The sequence below is a fragment of the Diceros bicornis genome, chromosome 4 (assembly GCF_020826845.1).
Source record: "Diceros bicornis minor isolate mBicDic1 chromosome 4, mDicBic1.mat.cur, whole genome shotgun sequence".
Classification (NCBI taxonomy): domain Eukaryota; kingdom Metazoa; phylum Chordata; class Mammalia; order Perissodactyla; family Rhinocerotidae; genus Diceros; species Diceros bicornis.
The window spans coordinates 59,220,110-59,236,782 of NC_080743.1; the positions used below are offsets into that span (position 1 = coordinate 59,220,110).

General features: G+C 37.7%; 1 protein-coding gene across 5 annotated transcripts in view; it reads right to left on the bottom strand.

Moving 5' to 3' along the window:
- Nucleotides 1–16,673, bottom strand: part of ASH1L (ASH1 like histone lysine methyltransferase) — a 209,686-nt gene that overhangs the window by 19,971 nt on the left and 173,042 nt on the right. For all 5 annotated transcript variants that reach the window (XM_058539382.1, XM_058539377.1, XM_058539379.1 and 2 more), the window contains 2 exons: nucleotides 15,017–15,223; nucleotides 14,742–14,888 (listed from right to left, as the gene is read on the bottom strand). In XM_058539382.1, coding sequence (XP_058395365.1) covers nucleotides 14,742–14,888; nucleotides 15,017–15,223 — 354 coding nt within the window. The remainder of the gene's footprint in view (nucleotides 1–14,741; nucleotides 14,889–15,016; nucleotides 15,224–16,673) is intronic.

A 16,673-nucleotide genomic window follows, 5' to 3' on the forward strand; every position in this document is an offset into this window, starting at 1 on the left:
CATAGATTAGTTCTGCCTGTTTTAATCTCAAATAAATGAAATCATACAGAACATACTATGTATGTACAATTATATGTCTAGCTTCTTTCACTCAACGTTACACTGTAGAAGCAATGTATCTTTACACGGCTGTGTGGCAGTCCATTATATTAGTATAGTACAATTTATATACCTGTTCTACTGTTGATAAACACGTGGATTGTTTGCAGTTTTTAGCTATTAAAAAGAAAGTTCTGTGGACATTCCTGCACATGTCTTTTGAACAGAAACACTCATTTCTGCTGGGGATATGCTTAGGAGTGGGGTTGCTGGGTTACTGGATACGTTTAGCTTCGGTAGGTACTGGCCAACATTTTTTGAAAGTGGTTATACCAATTTACACTTCCACCAGCATCTAAGAGCATTCATGTTATGCTACACCCTCGCCAACACTTGAACTGTCATTCTTTGACTGCAGACATTTTGGAGGGTATTTGGTGGTTTTTCAAGTTGGTTTAATTAACACTTCCTTCTGATGACTAAAGATACTAAGCACCGTTTTTTTTTTTTTTTTTTTGTGGTGTGGAAGATTCGCTCTGAGCTAACATCTGCTGCCAATCTTCCTCTTTTTTTTGGTGAGGAAGATTAGCCCTGAGCTAACATCTGTGCCAATCTTCCTCTATTTTGTATGTGGGTTGCCACCACAGCATGGCTTGACGAGTGGTGTAGGTGCACACTTGGGATCTGAACCCGTGAACATGGGCCGCTGAAGTGCAGCACGCCTGACTTAACCACTATACCATGGGGCCGGGCCCATTAAGCACCTTTTAATATGTTTATTGACCATTTTTATATTCTCTCATTTGATGTGCCTATTTTTTTTTTACCTATTTTAAAAATGGATTACTTTTTCTTATTGATTTGTAGATTCTGGACTTTATTTCTACCCAGCATACTGCTTGCTTTTACACTCTTCTAATGTTACCTTTTGATGAAATTATGAATTTTGTTAATAGTCAGTGCTATTTACGTCCTATTTAAGATATCTTTACCTATCCCAAGTCTATAAAAATATTATCCCATGTTTCCTTCTAGAAACTTGACTGTTTCAACTGTGATATTTAGGTCTATGATCCATCTTAGATTAACTTTTGTGTGTGGATTGAGGCAGGAGCCAACTGACTCACCACTCATGGATTTACTAAAAAATGCATCCTTTCCTCACTGATTTGCAGTGGAACCTTTGTCATAAATCAGGCGACATTACATTTATGGGTCTTTGCCTGGACTCTCTATTCTATTCCATTTGTCTATTAAGCTATCTCAAGCAAATAGCTACTCTTTTAATTAGTGTACCTCTACAGTAAGTCTTGAAATTTGGTAGTTTAAGTCCTTAAGTTTTGTTCTTTTTCAAGATTATCTTGCCTTTTTTAGGTCCTTTGCAACTACATATGTTTTAGAATCAGCCTGTCAATTTCCATAAAAATGGGATTTTGATTGAATTTGAATTTATAGATCAACTTGGTAAGATCTATAACATCTCAAAAATATTGTTATTTCCAACTCATAAACATGGTATATCTCTCCATTGATTTAGAATGTCTTTCCTCCCAGAAAGGTTTGGTGGTTTTCAGTAAAGAGGTCCTACAAACTTTCATTAGATTTATTCCTAGGTAACTAATGTTTTATGAAGCTATTGTAAATAGTACTGTCTTCTAAATTTCATTTTCTACTTGGTTGTTGGTAATATATTGAAATACGTTAAATATACTGATTTTTATACTTTGACCTTGTTTCCACCACTCTTGCTAAATTCACTTATTTATAGTAGTATGTAGATTTTTATTCCCACGTATACAATCATGTCTTTTGCGAGCAATGGCAATTTAATGTTTTCATGTCTAATCTTAATACCTTGTTTTTCAGTTTTCTTAACGCATTGGTTAGGACATCCAGTACAAAGTGCGATAGAAGTGGTAACAGTAGACATTCTTATAGGTTTTTTATAGGTTCCCTTTAACAGAATGAGTTAGTTCTCTTTTATTCCTAGTTTGCTGAGCGTTTTTATTATGAATAGTGTTGAATTTTGTCAAATGCTTTTTCTGCCCCTATTGAGATGATATATGATTTTTTGCCTTTATTCTATTAATATAGTAAATTACATTGATTTTTGACTGTTAAGCAAACCAAGCTTTCATTCCTGGAATAAACTCCCCACGGTCATGCTGTATTAATCATTTTATATACTGCTAGATCTGATTTGCTAATATTTTATTTAGGATTTTTGTGTCTACGTTCATGGGAGATATTGCCCTATATTTCTTGTTTCATGTAACATCCTTGTTTGGTTTTATATGAGGGTTAGGCTAGCCTTATAAAATGAAAGAGTTTATATGAGATTGGTAGTACAGTTATTATTTCTTAAGTATATGGAAGAATTACCAGTGAAGACACCTCAGCCTGGAGTTTCTTTTGTCAGAAAGTTTTAATTATAAATTCAGTTTCTTTGGTAGACATCCAGATTTTCTCTCTCTTCTTGTGTCGTTTTGGTAAGTTGTGTTTCTCAAGAAATTTGTTCATTTAACTTTTCAAATATAAGAAAGTTGTTCAGGAAAATCGATAGACAAATGTGCTGAATCCATACAAAGGAACATTAACCCACAACAAAAATCAACAAGCTACTAATGGTACCCAACAACATGGATAAAAAGCAAAAACATTATGCTAAGTGAAAGAAGCCAGACACAGAAGAGTACATACACATGATGTTCTATAATAGGCAAAACTAATGTGCAGTGATAGAAATCACATCACTGCTTGCTTTTGAGGCGGGGAGATCGTGAAGAGGCAGAAAGGAACTTTCTGAAATTATGGAAATGTTCTATATTTTGAGAAGGGTGTGGGTTATATGGGTGTATACATTTGTAAAAACGGATGGAAATTTACACTTAAAACATGTATCTCTGTATGTGAATAATACCTAAATTAAAAGAAAATTACAGAAATAAAGTTTTTGTTCATTAATCCTATTATCTTTTTTTATTGTGTTAAAATACACAAAGTTCACCATCTTAACCATTTTCAAGTGTACAGTACAGTGGTATTAAGTACATCCACACTGTTGTGCAACCAATACGACCATCCATCCCCATAACTCTTTTTATCTCGTAAAACTGAAAGTCTGTACCTATTAAACAATAACTCCCTATTCCCCCTCCCTGCAGCTCCTGACAATAACCATTCTCCTGTCTCTACGATTTTGACTAGCCTAAGTACCTCATATAGGTGGAATCATGCAGTATTTGTCTTTTTGTGACTGGCTTATTTCACTTAGCATAATGTCCTCAAGGTCCATCCATGCTGTAGCATACTGCAAAATTTACTTCCTTTTTAAGGCTAAATAATAATAATTTCACTGTATGTACATACCACATTTTGGTTATCCATTCACCCAATCATGGACTCTTGGGTTGCTTCCACATTTTAGGTATTATAAATAATGCTGCTATGAACATGCAGTGCAGATATCTCCTCGAGACCCTGCTTTCAATTCTTCTGGGTACATACCCGAAAGGGCAATTGCTGGGTCATATGGTAATTCTATTTTTAGTTTTTTGAGGAACCTCCATACTGTTTTCCACAGTGGCTACACCATTTTACATTCTCACCAACAGTGCACAAGGGTTTCAATTTCTCCACACTCCATCAACACTTGTTGTTTTATTTTTATAGTAGCCATATTCTAAAGGGTGTGAGGTAGTACCTCATTGTAATGTTGATTTGCATTTCCTTAATGATTAGTGATGCTGAGCATCTTTTCATGTGTTTATTAGCCATTTGTATATTTTCTTCGGAAAAATGTCTATTCAAGTCCTTTGCCCACTTTTGAATTGGTCTGTTTTTTGTTGTTGAGTTTTAGGGATTCTCTATATATTCTGGATATTAATACTTTATCAGATAAATGATTTGTACATATTTTCTCCCATTCTGTGGGTTGCCTTTTTACTCTATGGATAGTGTCTTTTTTTTTTTTTTGTGAGGAAGATTAGCCCTGAGCTAACACCTGTTGCCAATCCTCCTCTTTTTGCTGAGGAAGATTGGCCCTGGGCTAACATCCATGCCCATCTTCCTCTACTTTATACGTGGGACACCTGCCACAGCATGGCTGAATAAGCAGTGCACGGGTCCATGCCTGGGATCCGAATCTGTGAACCCTGGGCCGCCAAAGCGGAGCACATGAACTTAACCATTATGCCACCGTGCTGGCCCTGTGGATAGAAGAGTCTTTTGATGTACAAAATTTTAAAATTTCCATGCAGTCCAATTTGTCTATTATTTCTTTGGTTACCTGTGCCTTTGGTATCATATCCAAGAAATCACTGCCAAGTCCAATGCTGTGAAGCTTTTGTCCTATGTTTTCTTCTATGATTTTCACTGTTTTAGGTCTTACATTTAGGTCCTCGGTCTATTTCAGTTAGTTTTGGTATATGATGTTAAGTAAGGGTCCAACTTCATTCCTCTGCATGTGGATATCTACTTTTCCCAGTACCATTTGTGTTTTTTTTTTTTTAATGCTATTTTAATTAATTAATTTATTTTTCCCCCCAAAACCCCAGTAGATAGTTGTATGTCACAGTTGCACATCCTTCTAGTTGCTGTATGTGGGATTCGGCCCCAGCATGGCCGGAGAAGCGATGTGTCAGTGCGCGCCCTGGATCCGAAGTCGGGCCGCCAGCAGCAGAGCATGCGCACGTAACCGCTAAGCCACGGGGCTGGCCCTTCCAGTACCATTTGTAAACTATCCTTTCTCTATTGAATGGTCTTGGCATACTTGTCAAAAATTTGACCATATATGTGAGGGTTTACTTTAAGGCTCTCTATTCTATTCCATGGGTCTATATGTCTGCCTTTATGTCAATTCCACACTGTTCTCATTCCTGTAGCTTTGTAGCAAGTTTGGAAATCAGAAAGTGTGAGTCCTCCAGTTTTTTTCTTTTTTAGGATTGTTTTCGCTATTCGGGATCCTTTGAGTTTCTATATGAATTTTAGGATGGGTTTTCTATCTCTGCAAGAAAATGTCATTGGGATTTTGATAGGGATTGCACTGAACATGTAGATCGCTTTGGGTAATAGTGACATTTAACAACATTAAGTCTTCCATGAACATGGGATATGTTTCCATTCATTTATGTCTTAATTTCCTTCAGCAATGTTTTGTAGCTTTCATTATACAATTCTTTCACGTCATTGGTTAATTTCTAAGTATTTTATTCTTTTTGGTGCTATTATAAATGGAATTGTTTTTGTAATTTCCTTTTCAGATTGTTCATTGCTTGTGTATAGAAATACAACTGGTTTTTGTGTGCTTGGTATCCTCCTACTTTGTTGAATTTATGAGATCTAACAGCTTCTTTGTGAAGTCTTTAGTATTTTCTCTATAAGACGTATAAGATCATATCATATGGAAACAGAGATAACTTTACTTCTTCCTTTCCAATTGGGATGTCTTTCATATCTTTTTCTTGCTCTAAATGCTCTAAAACTTCTACTACTAGGTTGAACAGAAGTGGTGAAAGCAGGCATCCTTGGCTTGTTCCTGATCTTAGAGGAAAAGCTTTCAGTCTTTCACCATTGAGTACTGTTTGCTGTCAGTTTTCATATATAGGGCTTTTAACACGTTAAGGTAGTTTCCTTCTGTTCTTGTTTTTCTTCTTTTTTATTTTATTTTTTTGTTTGTGAGGAAGATCAGCCCTGAACATCCATGCCAATCCTCCTCTTTTTGCTGAGGAAGACTGGCCCTGGGCTAACATCCGTGCCCATCTTCCTCTACTTTACATGGGACTCCGCCACAGCATGGCCTGACAAGCAGTGCATCAGTGCACGCCCAGGATCCGAACCCAGGCCACCAGCAGCAGAGTGCGTGCACTTAACCGCTACACCATGGGGCTGGCCCCTATTCTTATTTTGTTGACTGTTTTTATCATGAAAGGATGTTGAGTTTTGTAAAATGCTTTTTCTGCATCAATTGAGATGATCATGTGAATTTTTTCCCTTCATTTTGTTGATGTGGCATATTACATTGATTGATTTTCATATGTCGAACCATTCTTGCATTCCAGAAATAAATCCCACTTGGTCATAGTGCATAATCCTTATATTGTGCTGCTCAATTCTGTTTGCTAGTATTTGGTTGAGGATTTCTGCATCAATGTTCATAAGGGATATTGGTCTGTAGTTTTCTTTTCTTGTAGGGTCTTTGTCTGGCTTTTGGTATCAGGGTTATGCTGGCCTCATAGAGTGAGTTAAAAAGTATTTCCTTCTCTTCAATTTTTTGGACAAGTTTGAGAAGGATTGGTATTAGCTTGGTAGAATTCACCAGTGAAACCATCAGGTCCAGGGTTTCCTTTGTTGAGATATTTCTGATTACTGAGTCAATCTCCTTACTAGTTACAAGTCTATTCAAATTTCCTATTTCTTCACGATTTAGTCTTAGTAGGTTTTACATTTCTAGAAATTTGTCCATTTCAACTAGGTTATTCAATTTTTTAGTGTACAACTGTTCACAGTACTCTTTTATAATCCTTTTTATTTCTGTAGAATTGGTAGTAATGTCCTCACTTCCACTTCCTGTCTTAGTGATTTAAGTCTTCTTTTTTCCTCAGTCCATCTAGATAAAGGTTTGATTTTGTTTACCTTTTCAAAGAACCAACTTTTGGTTTCACTGATTTTCTCTATTGTTTTTCTATTTTCTACTTCATTTATCTCTGCTCTAATCTTTATTATTTCCTCCTGTTAACTTTGGGTTTAGGTTTAGTTTGTTCTTTTTCTAGTTTATTAAGTTGTAAAGTTAGGTTGTTGATTTGATATTTTTCTTGATTTTCTTTTCTTTTTTTATTGCCCTGAGCTAACATCTGGGCCAATCTTCCTCTATTTTGTATATAGGTCATCGCCACACCACGGCCACCAACAAGTGATGTAGATCCGTGCCCTGGGAACCAAACCCAGGCTGCCAAAGCAGAGCATGCCAAACTTAACTACTAGGCCACAGGGCCAGCCCTCTTGATTTTTTTTTTTTTGGTGAGGAAGATTGGCCCTGAGCTAACATCTGTTGTCCATCTTCCTCTTTTTGCTGAGCAAGATTGGCTCTGAGCTAACATCTGTGCTCATCTTCCTCTATTTGTATGTAGGATGCCGCCACAGCATGGCTTGATGAGCAGTGCGTTGGTCTGAGCCTGGGATTCAAACCTTCGGTAGAAGCAGAGCATGCAAACATAACTAGTACACCACTGGGCCGGCCCCTCTTGATTTTTAATGTAAGCATCTATAGCTATAAATTTCACTTAGTACTGCTTCAGCTGTGTCCCATAAGTTTTAGTATGCTGTGTTGTCATCTTCATTCATCTCTACATGTTTTCTAATTTCCCCTGTGATTTGTCCTTCGATCAGTTTGTTGTTTAAAACTGTGCTGCTTAATTTCCAGTTGTGAATTTTCCAGTCCTTTATGTTATTGATTTCTAACTTCATCTTTTGTGGTCAGAGAAGATACTCTGTATGAAAATGTATTGAGACTTAATTTGTGGGCTAACATATGGTCTATGCTGGAAAATGTCCCATATGCACTTGAGAAGCAGGTGTATGCTGCTGTTGGATGGAGTGTTGTGTATGTCTTTTAGATCTAGTTGATTTATTGTTTTGTTTAAGTCCTCTATTGCTTACTTTTCTTTTGCCTGGTTGTTCTATTGTTGTGAGTGGGGTAGTGAAGTCTCCATCTATTATTGTAGAACTGTCTATTTTTCCTTTCAATTCTGTCAGTTTTTGCTTCATATATTTTCATGGTCTCTCATTAGATGTGTAAATGTTTACAACTGTAAAGGTTTACAACTGTTATATTTTATTGTTGTACTGAAACTTTTCTTAATATATAATGTCCTTCTTTGTCTCCTGTAACCTTTTTGGTTTCAAGTCCATTTTGTCTGATATGAGCATAGCCACTCCAGCTCTCTTTTGGTTACCATTTACATGGAATATGTATTTCCATCCTTTCACTTTCAACCTGTTTGTGTCTTTGGATCTCAAGTGAGTCTCTTGTGGACAGTATATAATTGGACCATGTGTTTTTTTATCTAGTCTGCCAATCGCTGATATAATTAACATATAACATTATATTAGTTACAGGTGTACAACATAATAATTCAATTATATGTATATATTGCAAAAGGATCACCACAATAAGTCTAGTTAACATCCATCACCATACACAGTTACAGATTGTTTTCTTATCAAGATCCACTCTCTCAGCAAGTTTTAAATATTCAGTAGAGTATTATTAACTATAGCCATCATGCTGTACATTTCATTCTCAGGACTTACCTATTTTATTTGGACTAGCTTCATGCATTTTGCTCACCCCCCAAACTCCCTGCCTCTGGCAACCACTAATCTGCTCTCTGTGTCTTTGAGTTCAATTTTTTTTAAGATTCTGCATGTAAGTGACATCATATGGTATTTGTCTTTCTGTCTGTCTTACCTCACTTAGCATAATGCTCTCAAGGTCCATGCATGTTGTCACAAATGGTACGATTTCCTTCTTTTTTTATGGCTGGATAATATTTCAATGTAGATACACACTACATTTTCTTTATCCATTCATCTATTGACGGATACTTAGGTCATTTCCATATCTTGGCTACTGTAAATGTCACAATGAATATGGGGGTGCATATATGTTTTCAAGTTAGTGTTTTTGTTTCCTTCGGATAAACACCCAGAAGTGGAATTGCTGGTTTACAGTAGTGCTATTGTTAATTTTTTGAGGAACCTCCATATAGTTTTCCATAATGGCTGCACCAATTTATATTTCCATCAACAGTGCACGAGTTCCCTTATCTCCACATCCTTACCAAGACTTGTTATTCTTGTCTTTTTGATAATAGCCATTGTAACAAGTGTGAGGTAATAGCTCATTGTGGTTATGTTTTCCAATCCCTGATGATTAGTGATGCTGAGCACCTTTTCACGTACCTGTTGTCCTTCTGTGTCTTTTCTGGAAAGATATCTCTTAAGATCCTCTGTTCGTTTTTTAATTAGATTGTTTTTCTATTGTTGTTTTTTACCTGTATGAGTTCTTTATATATTTTGGATATTAATTCCTTATTAAATGATTTGCAAATATTTTCTCCTGTTTGTAGATTGCCTTTTCATTTTGCTAATGGTTTTGTTTGCTGTGTAGAAGCTTTATAGTTTGATGCAGTCCCACTTGTTTATTTTTGGTTTTGTTGCCTTTGCTTCTGGTGTCAAACCCAAAAAAACCATTGCCAAGACTAATGTCAAGGAGCTTACCCTCTGTTTTCATCTATAAGTTTTATGGTTTCAGGTCCTAAAGAATTTTTTTTTTTTCAATTTTTATTTATTTATTTTTCCCCCAAAGCCCCAGCAGACAGCTGCATGTCACAGCTGCACATCCTTCCAGTTGCTGCATGTGGGACACGGCCATGAAGCCAGAGAAGCAGTGCGTCAGTGCGCACCCGGGATCTGAACCTGGGCCGCCAGTAGCAGAGCGCATGCACTTAACCGCTAAGCCACGGGGCCGGCCCTGGTTTCAGGTCTTATATTTAAATCTTTAATGCATTTTGAGTTGATTTTTGTGTATGTTCCCAATACCATTTATTGAAGACACTGCCCTTTCTCCAGTGTGTGTTCTTGGCTCCTTTGTCCTAAATTAATTGACCATACATGCATGGGTTTATTTCTGGGCTCTCTGGTCTCTTCCATTCATGTGTCTGTTTTTGTGCCAATACCATACTGTTTTGATTACTGTAGCTTTGTAATATAGTGGGAAATCAAGAAGCACGATGCCTCCAGCTTTGTTCTTTCTCAAAATGGCTTTGGCTATTCAAGGTCTTTTGTGGCTCCATAGAAATTTCAGGATTGCTTCTTCTATTTCTGTGAAAAATGCCATTGGAATTTTGCGTTTTATTGCACTGAATTTGTAGATTTCTTTGGATAGCATGAACATTTTAACAATATTAATTCTTCCAATTTATGAACATGGAATATCTTTCCATTTATTTGTGCCTTCTTCAATTTCTTTTATCAAAATATTATAGTTTTTAGTGTACATGTCTTTCACATCCTAGGTTAATTTATTCCTAGGTATTTTATTATTTTTGATGCTATTGCAAATGGGACTGTATTCTTTTTTTTTTTTTGTGAGGAAGATCAGCCCTGAGCTAACATCCATGCCAATCCTCCTCTTTTTGCTGAGGAAGACTGGCCCTGGGCTAACATCTGTGCCCATCTTCCTCCACTTTATATGGGATGCTGCCACAGCATAGCGTGACAAGCGGTGCATTGTTGTGCACCAGGGATCTGAACCCAGGCCAACAGCAGCAGAGCACGCACACTTAACCGCTACGCCATTGGGCTGGCCGCAGGGACTGTATTATTAATTTCTCTTTCTGATAGTTCATTATTAGTGTTTAGAAATGCAAGTAATTTTGGTATTTTGATTTTGTATGCTGCAACTTTACTTAATTTGTCAGAAATTTACTGAATTTCTAACAGTTTTTTGGTGGAGTCTCTAGGCTTTTCTATATATAACATCATGTCATCTTCAAATAGAGACAGTTTTACTGCTTCCCTTCTGATATGGATGCTGTTTATTTATCTGTCTTTTGTTTTTTTTTTGGAGGAACATCAGCCCTGAGCTAACATCCGATGCCAATCCTCCTCATTTTGCTGAGGAAGATTGGTCCTGGGCTAATATCCATGCCCATCTTCCTCTACTTTATATGGGATGCCACAGCAGCATGGCTTGACAAGCGGTGCGTCGGTGCACGCTGGGGATCCGAACCTGCAGACCCTGCACTGCCGAAGCAGAGTGCGCACACTTACCACTATGCCACTGGACCGGCCCCTATTTATCTTTCTTTCCTAATGGCTCTGGCTAGGACTTTCAGGACTATGTTGAACAAAAGTGGCAAGAGTGGGCATCCTTGTCTTGTTCTGATCTTAGAGAATAAGATTGGAATCTTTCACCACTGAGTATGATGTTAGCTGTGGGCTTGTGGTATATGGCCTTCATTATGTTAAGGTACATTCTCTTATATCCACTTTGTTGAGAGATCTTATCATAAACGGACGTTGAATTCTATTTTTCGTCTTCTGTTGGCGAGTTTAACTCATTTACATTTAAATTAATTACTGACAAGGAGAGAATAACTTCTGTCACTGTGCTATTTGTTTCCTATATGCCCTACAGCTTTTTTGTCCCTTGTTGCATGCCTTACTGTTTTCTATAATACTTAGTTGATTTTTTGTAGTGAAATGTTTAAATTCCTGCTTAACTTCCTTTTGTGCATGTCTGTAGCTACTGTCTTTGTGGTTACCATGGCAATCACATTTAACATCCTCAAGTCTTAACAATATAATTTTAATTTATAACAGCTTCACTTCAATAACACGCAAAAACTGCTCTGTCTCTACCCCTTTCGGGTGTTGATGTCACAAAATTACATCTTTGGGGCTGGTCCTGTGGTGTAGTGGTTAAGTGCATGCACTCTGCTGCGGTGGCCAGGGTTCGCTGGTTTGGATTCTGGGCGCACACCGACACACTGCTTGTCAAGCCATGCTGTGGCAGCATCCCATATAAAGTAGAGGAAGATGGGCACAGATGTTAGCCCAGGGCCAGTCTTGCTCAGCAAAAAGAGGAGGACTGGCGTTGGATGTTAGCTCACGGCTGATCTTCCTCACACACACACAAAAAAATTACATCTTTATACATTATATGCACAAAAACATAAACTAATAATTCTTCTAAATGCATTAGTTCCCTAAATTATTTAGAAAACAAGATTTGGAGTTACAAACCAAAGTTACCGTAACACTAGCATTTACATTAATAACTGCTTTTTTTCCATTAAATGTACTAGTCTCTTAAATCATGTAGAAAACAAAAATTACAGTGACAAACCACTGTTACAATAATACTAGCTTTTATAATTGCCTGTGTATTTATCTTTATTGAGATCTTTATTTCTCCACAGGGCTTCTAAGTACCATCTAGTGTCCTTTCACTTCACTTTGCAGGACTCCCTTGAGCATTTCCTGCAGGGCAGGTCTAGTATTCATGAACTCCCTCAGCTTTTGCTTATCTGGGAATGTCTTGATTTCTTTCTCATTTTTGATGGACAGTTTTGCCAGATACAGGAATCTTGGTTGACAGTTTTTTTCTTTTACCACTTTGAATATATTGGCGCACTGTCTTCTGGCCTCCAGAGTTTCTCATAAGAACTCTGCGGGGGCTGGCCTGGCAGCATAGTGGTTAAATGCGTGTGCTCCACTTCAGCGGACCAGGGTCCGTGGGTTCAGATCCCTGGCACACACCGACACACCGCTTGTCAAGCCATGCTGTGGCGGTGTCCCACATAAAATAGAGAAAGATGGGCACGAATGTTAGCCCAGGGCCAATCTTCCTTAGCAAAAAGAGGACTGGCATTGGATGTTAGCTCAGAGCTAATCTTCCTCACTTAAAAAAAAAAATCTGCAAATATTCTTATTGAGGATCTCCTCTACGCAATGATTCCCTTGTCTCTTGCTGCTGTCAAGACATGCTCTTTGACTTTGTCTTTTGCAAGTTTGATTATAATGTGTTCTGGTGTGTCTCTGAGTTTATCCTACCTAAAGTTCACTGAGCTTCTTGGATGTTTATATTCATGTCTTGCATCAAATTTGGGAAGTTTTCAACTATTATTTCTTGAAATAGTCTCTCTGCCTCTTTTGCTCTCTCTAATCCTTCTGGGACATCCATGATACCTTTGTTGTTTGGCTTGATGGTGTCCCAGGGGTCCCTTATGGTCTGTTCTCTTTTTTTCAATCTTTTTTCCTTTTGTTCCTCAGGCCTGATAATTTCCATTGTCCTATCTTCAAGTTCACTGATTCTTTATTCTGCCTGCTCAAACCTGCCTTTGAAACCCTCTAGTAAATTTTTTATTTGAGTTATAGTTGTCCCTCGGTATCCATGAGGGATTGGTTCTAGGACCCCCAGTAGATAGCAAAATCTGTGGATGCTCAAGTCTCATATAAAATGGTGTAGTATTTGCACAAAACCTATGCATATCTTCCCATATACTTTAAATCATCTCTAGATTACTTATAATACCTAATACAATCTAAATAGTTGTTACATCATATTGTTTAGGGAATAATGACAAGAACAAAGTCTGTACACGTTCACTACAGATGCAAGCATTGCAGGCCTTTTGATCTGCGGTTGCATGAATCTGCAGATGCGGAACCTGTGGATACGGAGTGTGGGCCAACTGTACTGTAGTTTTCAGCTCCAGAATTTATGGTTTCTTTTTAGGCTGTGTCTTTATGGATATTTCCATTTTGTTCACACCTCATTTTCATGACTTTCTCCACATCTTCCTTTAGTTCTTTGAGCATCTTTAGGGCAGTTGTTTTAAAGTCTTTGTCTAATATATCCACTTCAAGTCTTTTCTAGGGACAGATTCTGCTGACTTATTTTTTTCCCTTGAATGGGCCATACTTTCTTGCTTCTTTGTATTCCTTGTGATTTTTCAGTGAACGCTGGACATTTCAAAATAATAATGTGGTCACTCTGGAAAGCAGATTCTCCCCGTTCCTCAAGGTTTGCTGTTTTTTATTGTTTTGTTTTTTATATTGTTGTAAGCTGTCTCTGTGCCTATGATCAGCCTGAGGTGTAAATTTAATGTCTTTTCTGAGCCTTTCCTTGGGTAGGTGCAGTCACTTTCTATCTTTCTGCATATATGCAGTTGTTTTTTTGAATGTCCTAGTTTTTAGCATCTGGCTCCTGAAAAGGGAACAGCGAAAAATGAAAGGGGGGAAAATGGGGGCACTAGCCCTTTAATCTCCTGGAAGTCACTTCAGCTGGAGGGAGAGGGGCTTGCAACAATGGTGGGAGGTGCAACAACAATGGTTGCCCACCTCTTTTTCTGGACCTCTGTGACCAGAAGCAGCAATCAGAGCACAGATGGCCAATATTTTGGGGATGGTCTTTTTTACTCATGCAAGCTTCCGCAAGCTGTGTGCAAGCTGTTCCAGGAACACTTGCACAGCTGCCTGTTATGTGGCTGGGGGATGGGTACCTGCTACTGTGTGCTAAGAGCTCAAAGTGACTGAAACAAACTGCAATTTACCATCTAAGCCTTCCCCTCCAGAAGCTGCAAGCCTTCAAGAGACTCCAGAGTTCCAAAATAGTTGCATCAGATTCTGCCAGTGCAACTGTCTAAGGGTAGAAAGATTCCCAGTGCTCCCTACTCCACCATCTTCTCAGAACTCTCTCCTATTTTATTACCTTTTTTGAATTGTTTTTTAGGTGTAATTTTTTCCTTCTCAATTAGATTCTAATCTATTTCACTTATTTTCATTTTTCATTGTGAACAAATCCAGTGGGCATGTAATAAATATGCTGAATGAACCAATATGAGAAGAACCATGTAACACAGTGCCTAGGACATAGTTTGAAGTAACAAAACATTAGGTATTATCATTATTACATTATTATATATATATTATTATATTTTTCTGGGAGTGAGTAGTTAGGATGAAGTGAAAAAATAGCAGGAGCTTACTCTCTGCCAGGAGGATCTGGTATAATAGGGAATTGCCTGACCTGTTTTGTGTAAGCTGACTGACGTTGTGGAAAGATCATTCTCTGTATGCCCTCAGTGCCTTCTGCTCTGTTGGATTCTTGGCTTCACCTTCCCCTGCTTCCTTACCATTTCTGCATTTCACAATTTGGGTCACAGCTGTGGTTGATGAATCGGGCCTCATTTCCCATGCGGTAACTGTCAATCACCATCCCACTATCCAGGTTCAGACAATAGTGGTCACTGTGATTATGATACTGCTCAATCATCCTGTTCCTGAAGAGGAGAGAAATGATTGAAAGCCAATTAATGATTAAGTTGAAAGTAAATTTCAAATCTTCCACTTTCCATTCTAATCTCGTAGCTTTGCCGTTTTACTGGAGTATCATCATTTACCACTGTACCTGAACTCCTGTTCGCTGACAACCTCCCCTAGGTATTCAATGATGAACTGCCCAGCTTTTAGGGGTTCTTTGGTTCTGATTCCCCAACCTTTTTCTTCAGCTCGAAATCGTTCTAGACATTGCACCCACTCATGCCTCTGTATCCTCTGGTTACAGCACTGCTCACCACAGGGGCAAGTGTTGGGGGAACACTCAGCAAAGATCATTCTAGAAAGAAAAGAAATAATTTTATGTCAATATTACATATTCCTCCACGAATCCATTTATTTCATTCTATAAGAATTTTTAAAATGAATACATGAAATTAATTTTTATTTTAACAAAGATTGGTTAACAAGATAATAATTTATAACTTCAAAAATTAATAATACTGAAAATTTCCAAGTCAAGTTGCAAACACTGAATGCTTCTTTTGTTCCCTCATTTTTTTATTGATGTCATAATAGTTTATAACATTGTGAGATTCCAGTGTACATTATTTGTCAGTCACCATATAAACGCGCCCCTTCACCCCTTGTGCCCAACTCCCTACTCCCTTCTCCCTGGTAACCACCAAACTGTTCTCTCCGTCCATGTGTTAGTTTATATTCCACATATGAGTGAAGTCATACAGTGTTTGTCTTTCTCTGTCTGGCTTATTTCACTTAACGTAATACCCTCCAGGTCCATCCATGTTGTTGCAAATGGGACGATTTTATCTTTTTTTATGGCTGAGTAGTAGTATTAAGGTAAATGTCCACTCAGCATCCTGGGTAAAAACCATCATATTTAGCTCTGTGCCAAGAATAAATGAACTGCAAACCAGAGGAATTAATAATTTGATGATTTTACACTGCACTCTTATTTTTAAGTAGCTCATGGCTGTTCACAGATTTTTAAAAAAAAAAACTGTGGCAAACCACACATAAAATTTACCATCGTAACCATTTTTAAGTGTACAGTTCAGTACATTCACATTGTTGTTGTTTTATAGGAATTTTGTATTTCATTAGTGTAAATGATATTTCCATATTGGAAATAACATTTCCAGTCTGTATGACTAGCTGAACCTATAATCTCTAGTGAATTAAGAAGTAAAAAATTCTGAACACAGTATACAAAAGTTGTTATGCATATGTCTTCTCACTGCTTTCTTTTTTTAAATTGCTAAGTCATTTATAGGAGCTATTTAGTTTTGGTGTATGGTTTGGAATCTCAGTAAGGCTACTTAGCATACAGGGGTAGGGGCCGGCCTGGTGGTGCAAGTGGTTAAGTGCATGTGCCCCGCTGTGGCGGCCCGGGGTTCGCTGGTTCAGATCCTGGGCGCGCACCGACGCACTGTTTGTCAAGCCATACTGTGGTGGCGTCCCATATAAAGCAGAGGAAGATGGGCATGGATGTTAGCCCAGGGCCAGTCTTCCTCAGCAAAAAGAGAGGAGGATTGGCAGATGTTAGCTTAGGGCCGATCTTCCTCACAAAAAAAAAAAAAGAATACAATGGTAAATCATATCACACTATATTTAAAATCATAACTTACAAATCTTATAAGGAAAGTGTTCAACGCTTTACAATTTAAAGTACTTTCAGAGACATTTGATTTATCCTTCAAAAAAATATTATCCTTATCTAAAGGACAAACAGTACAGAGTGACAAATTACATAAATGAGTAGTGTGCAG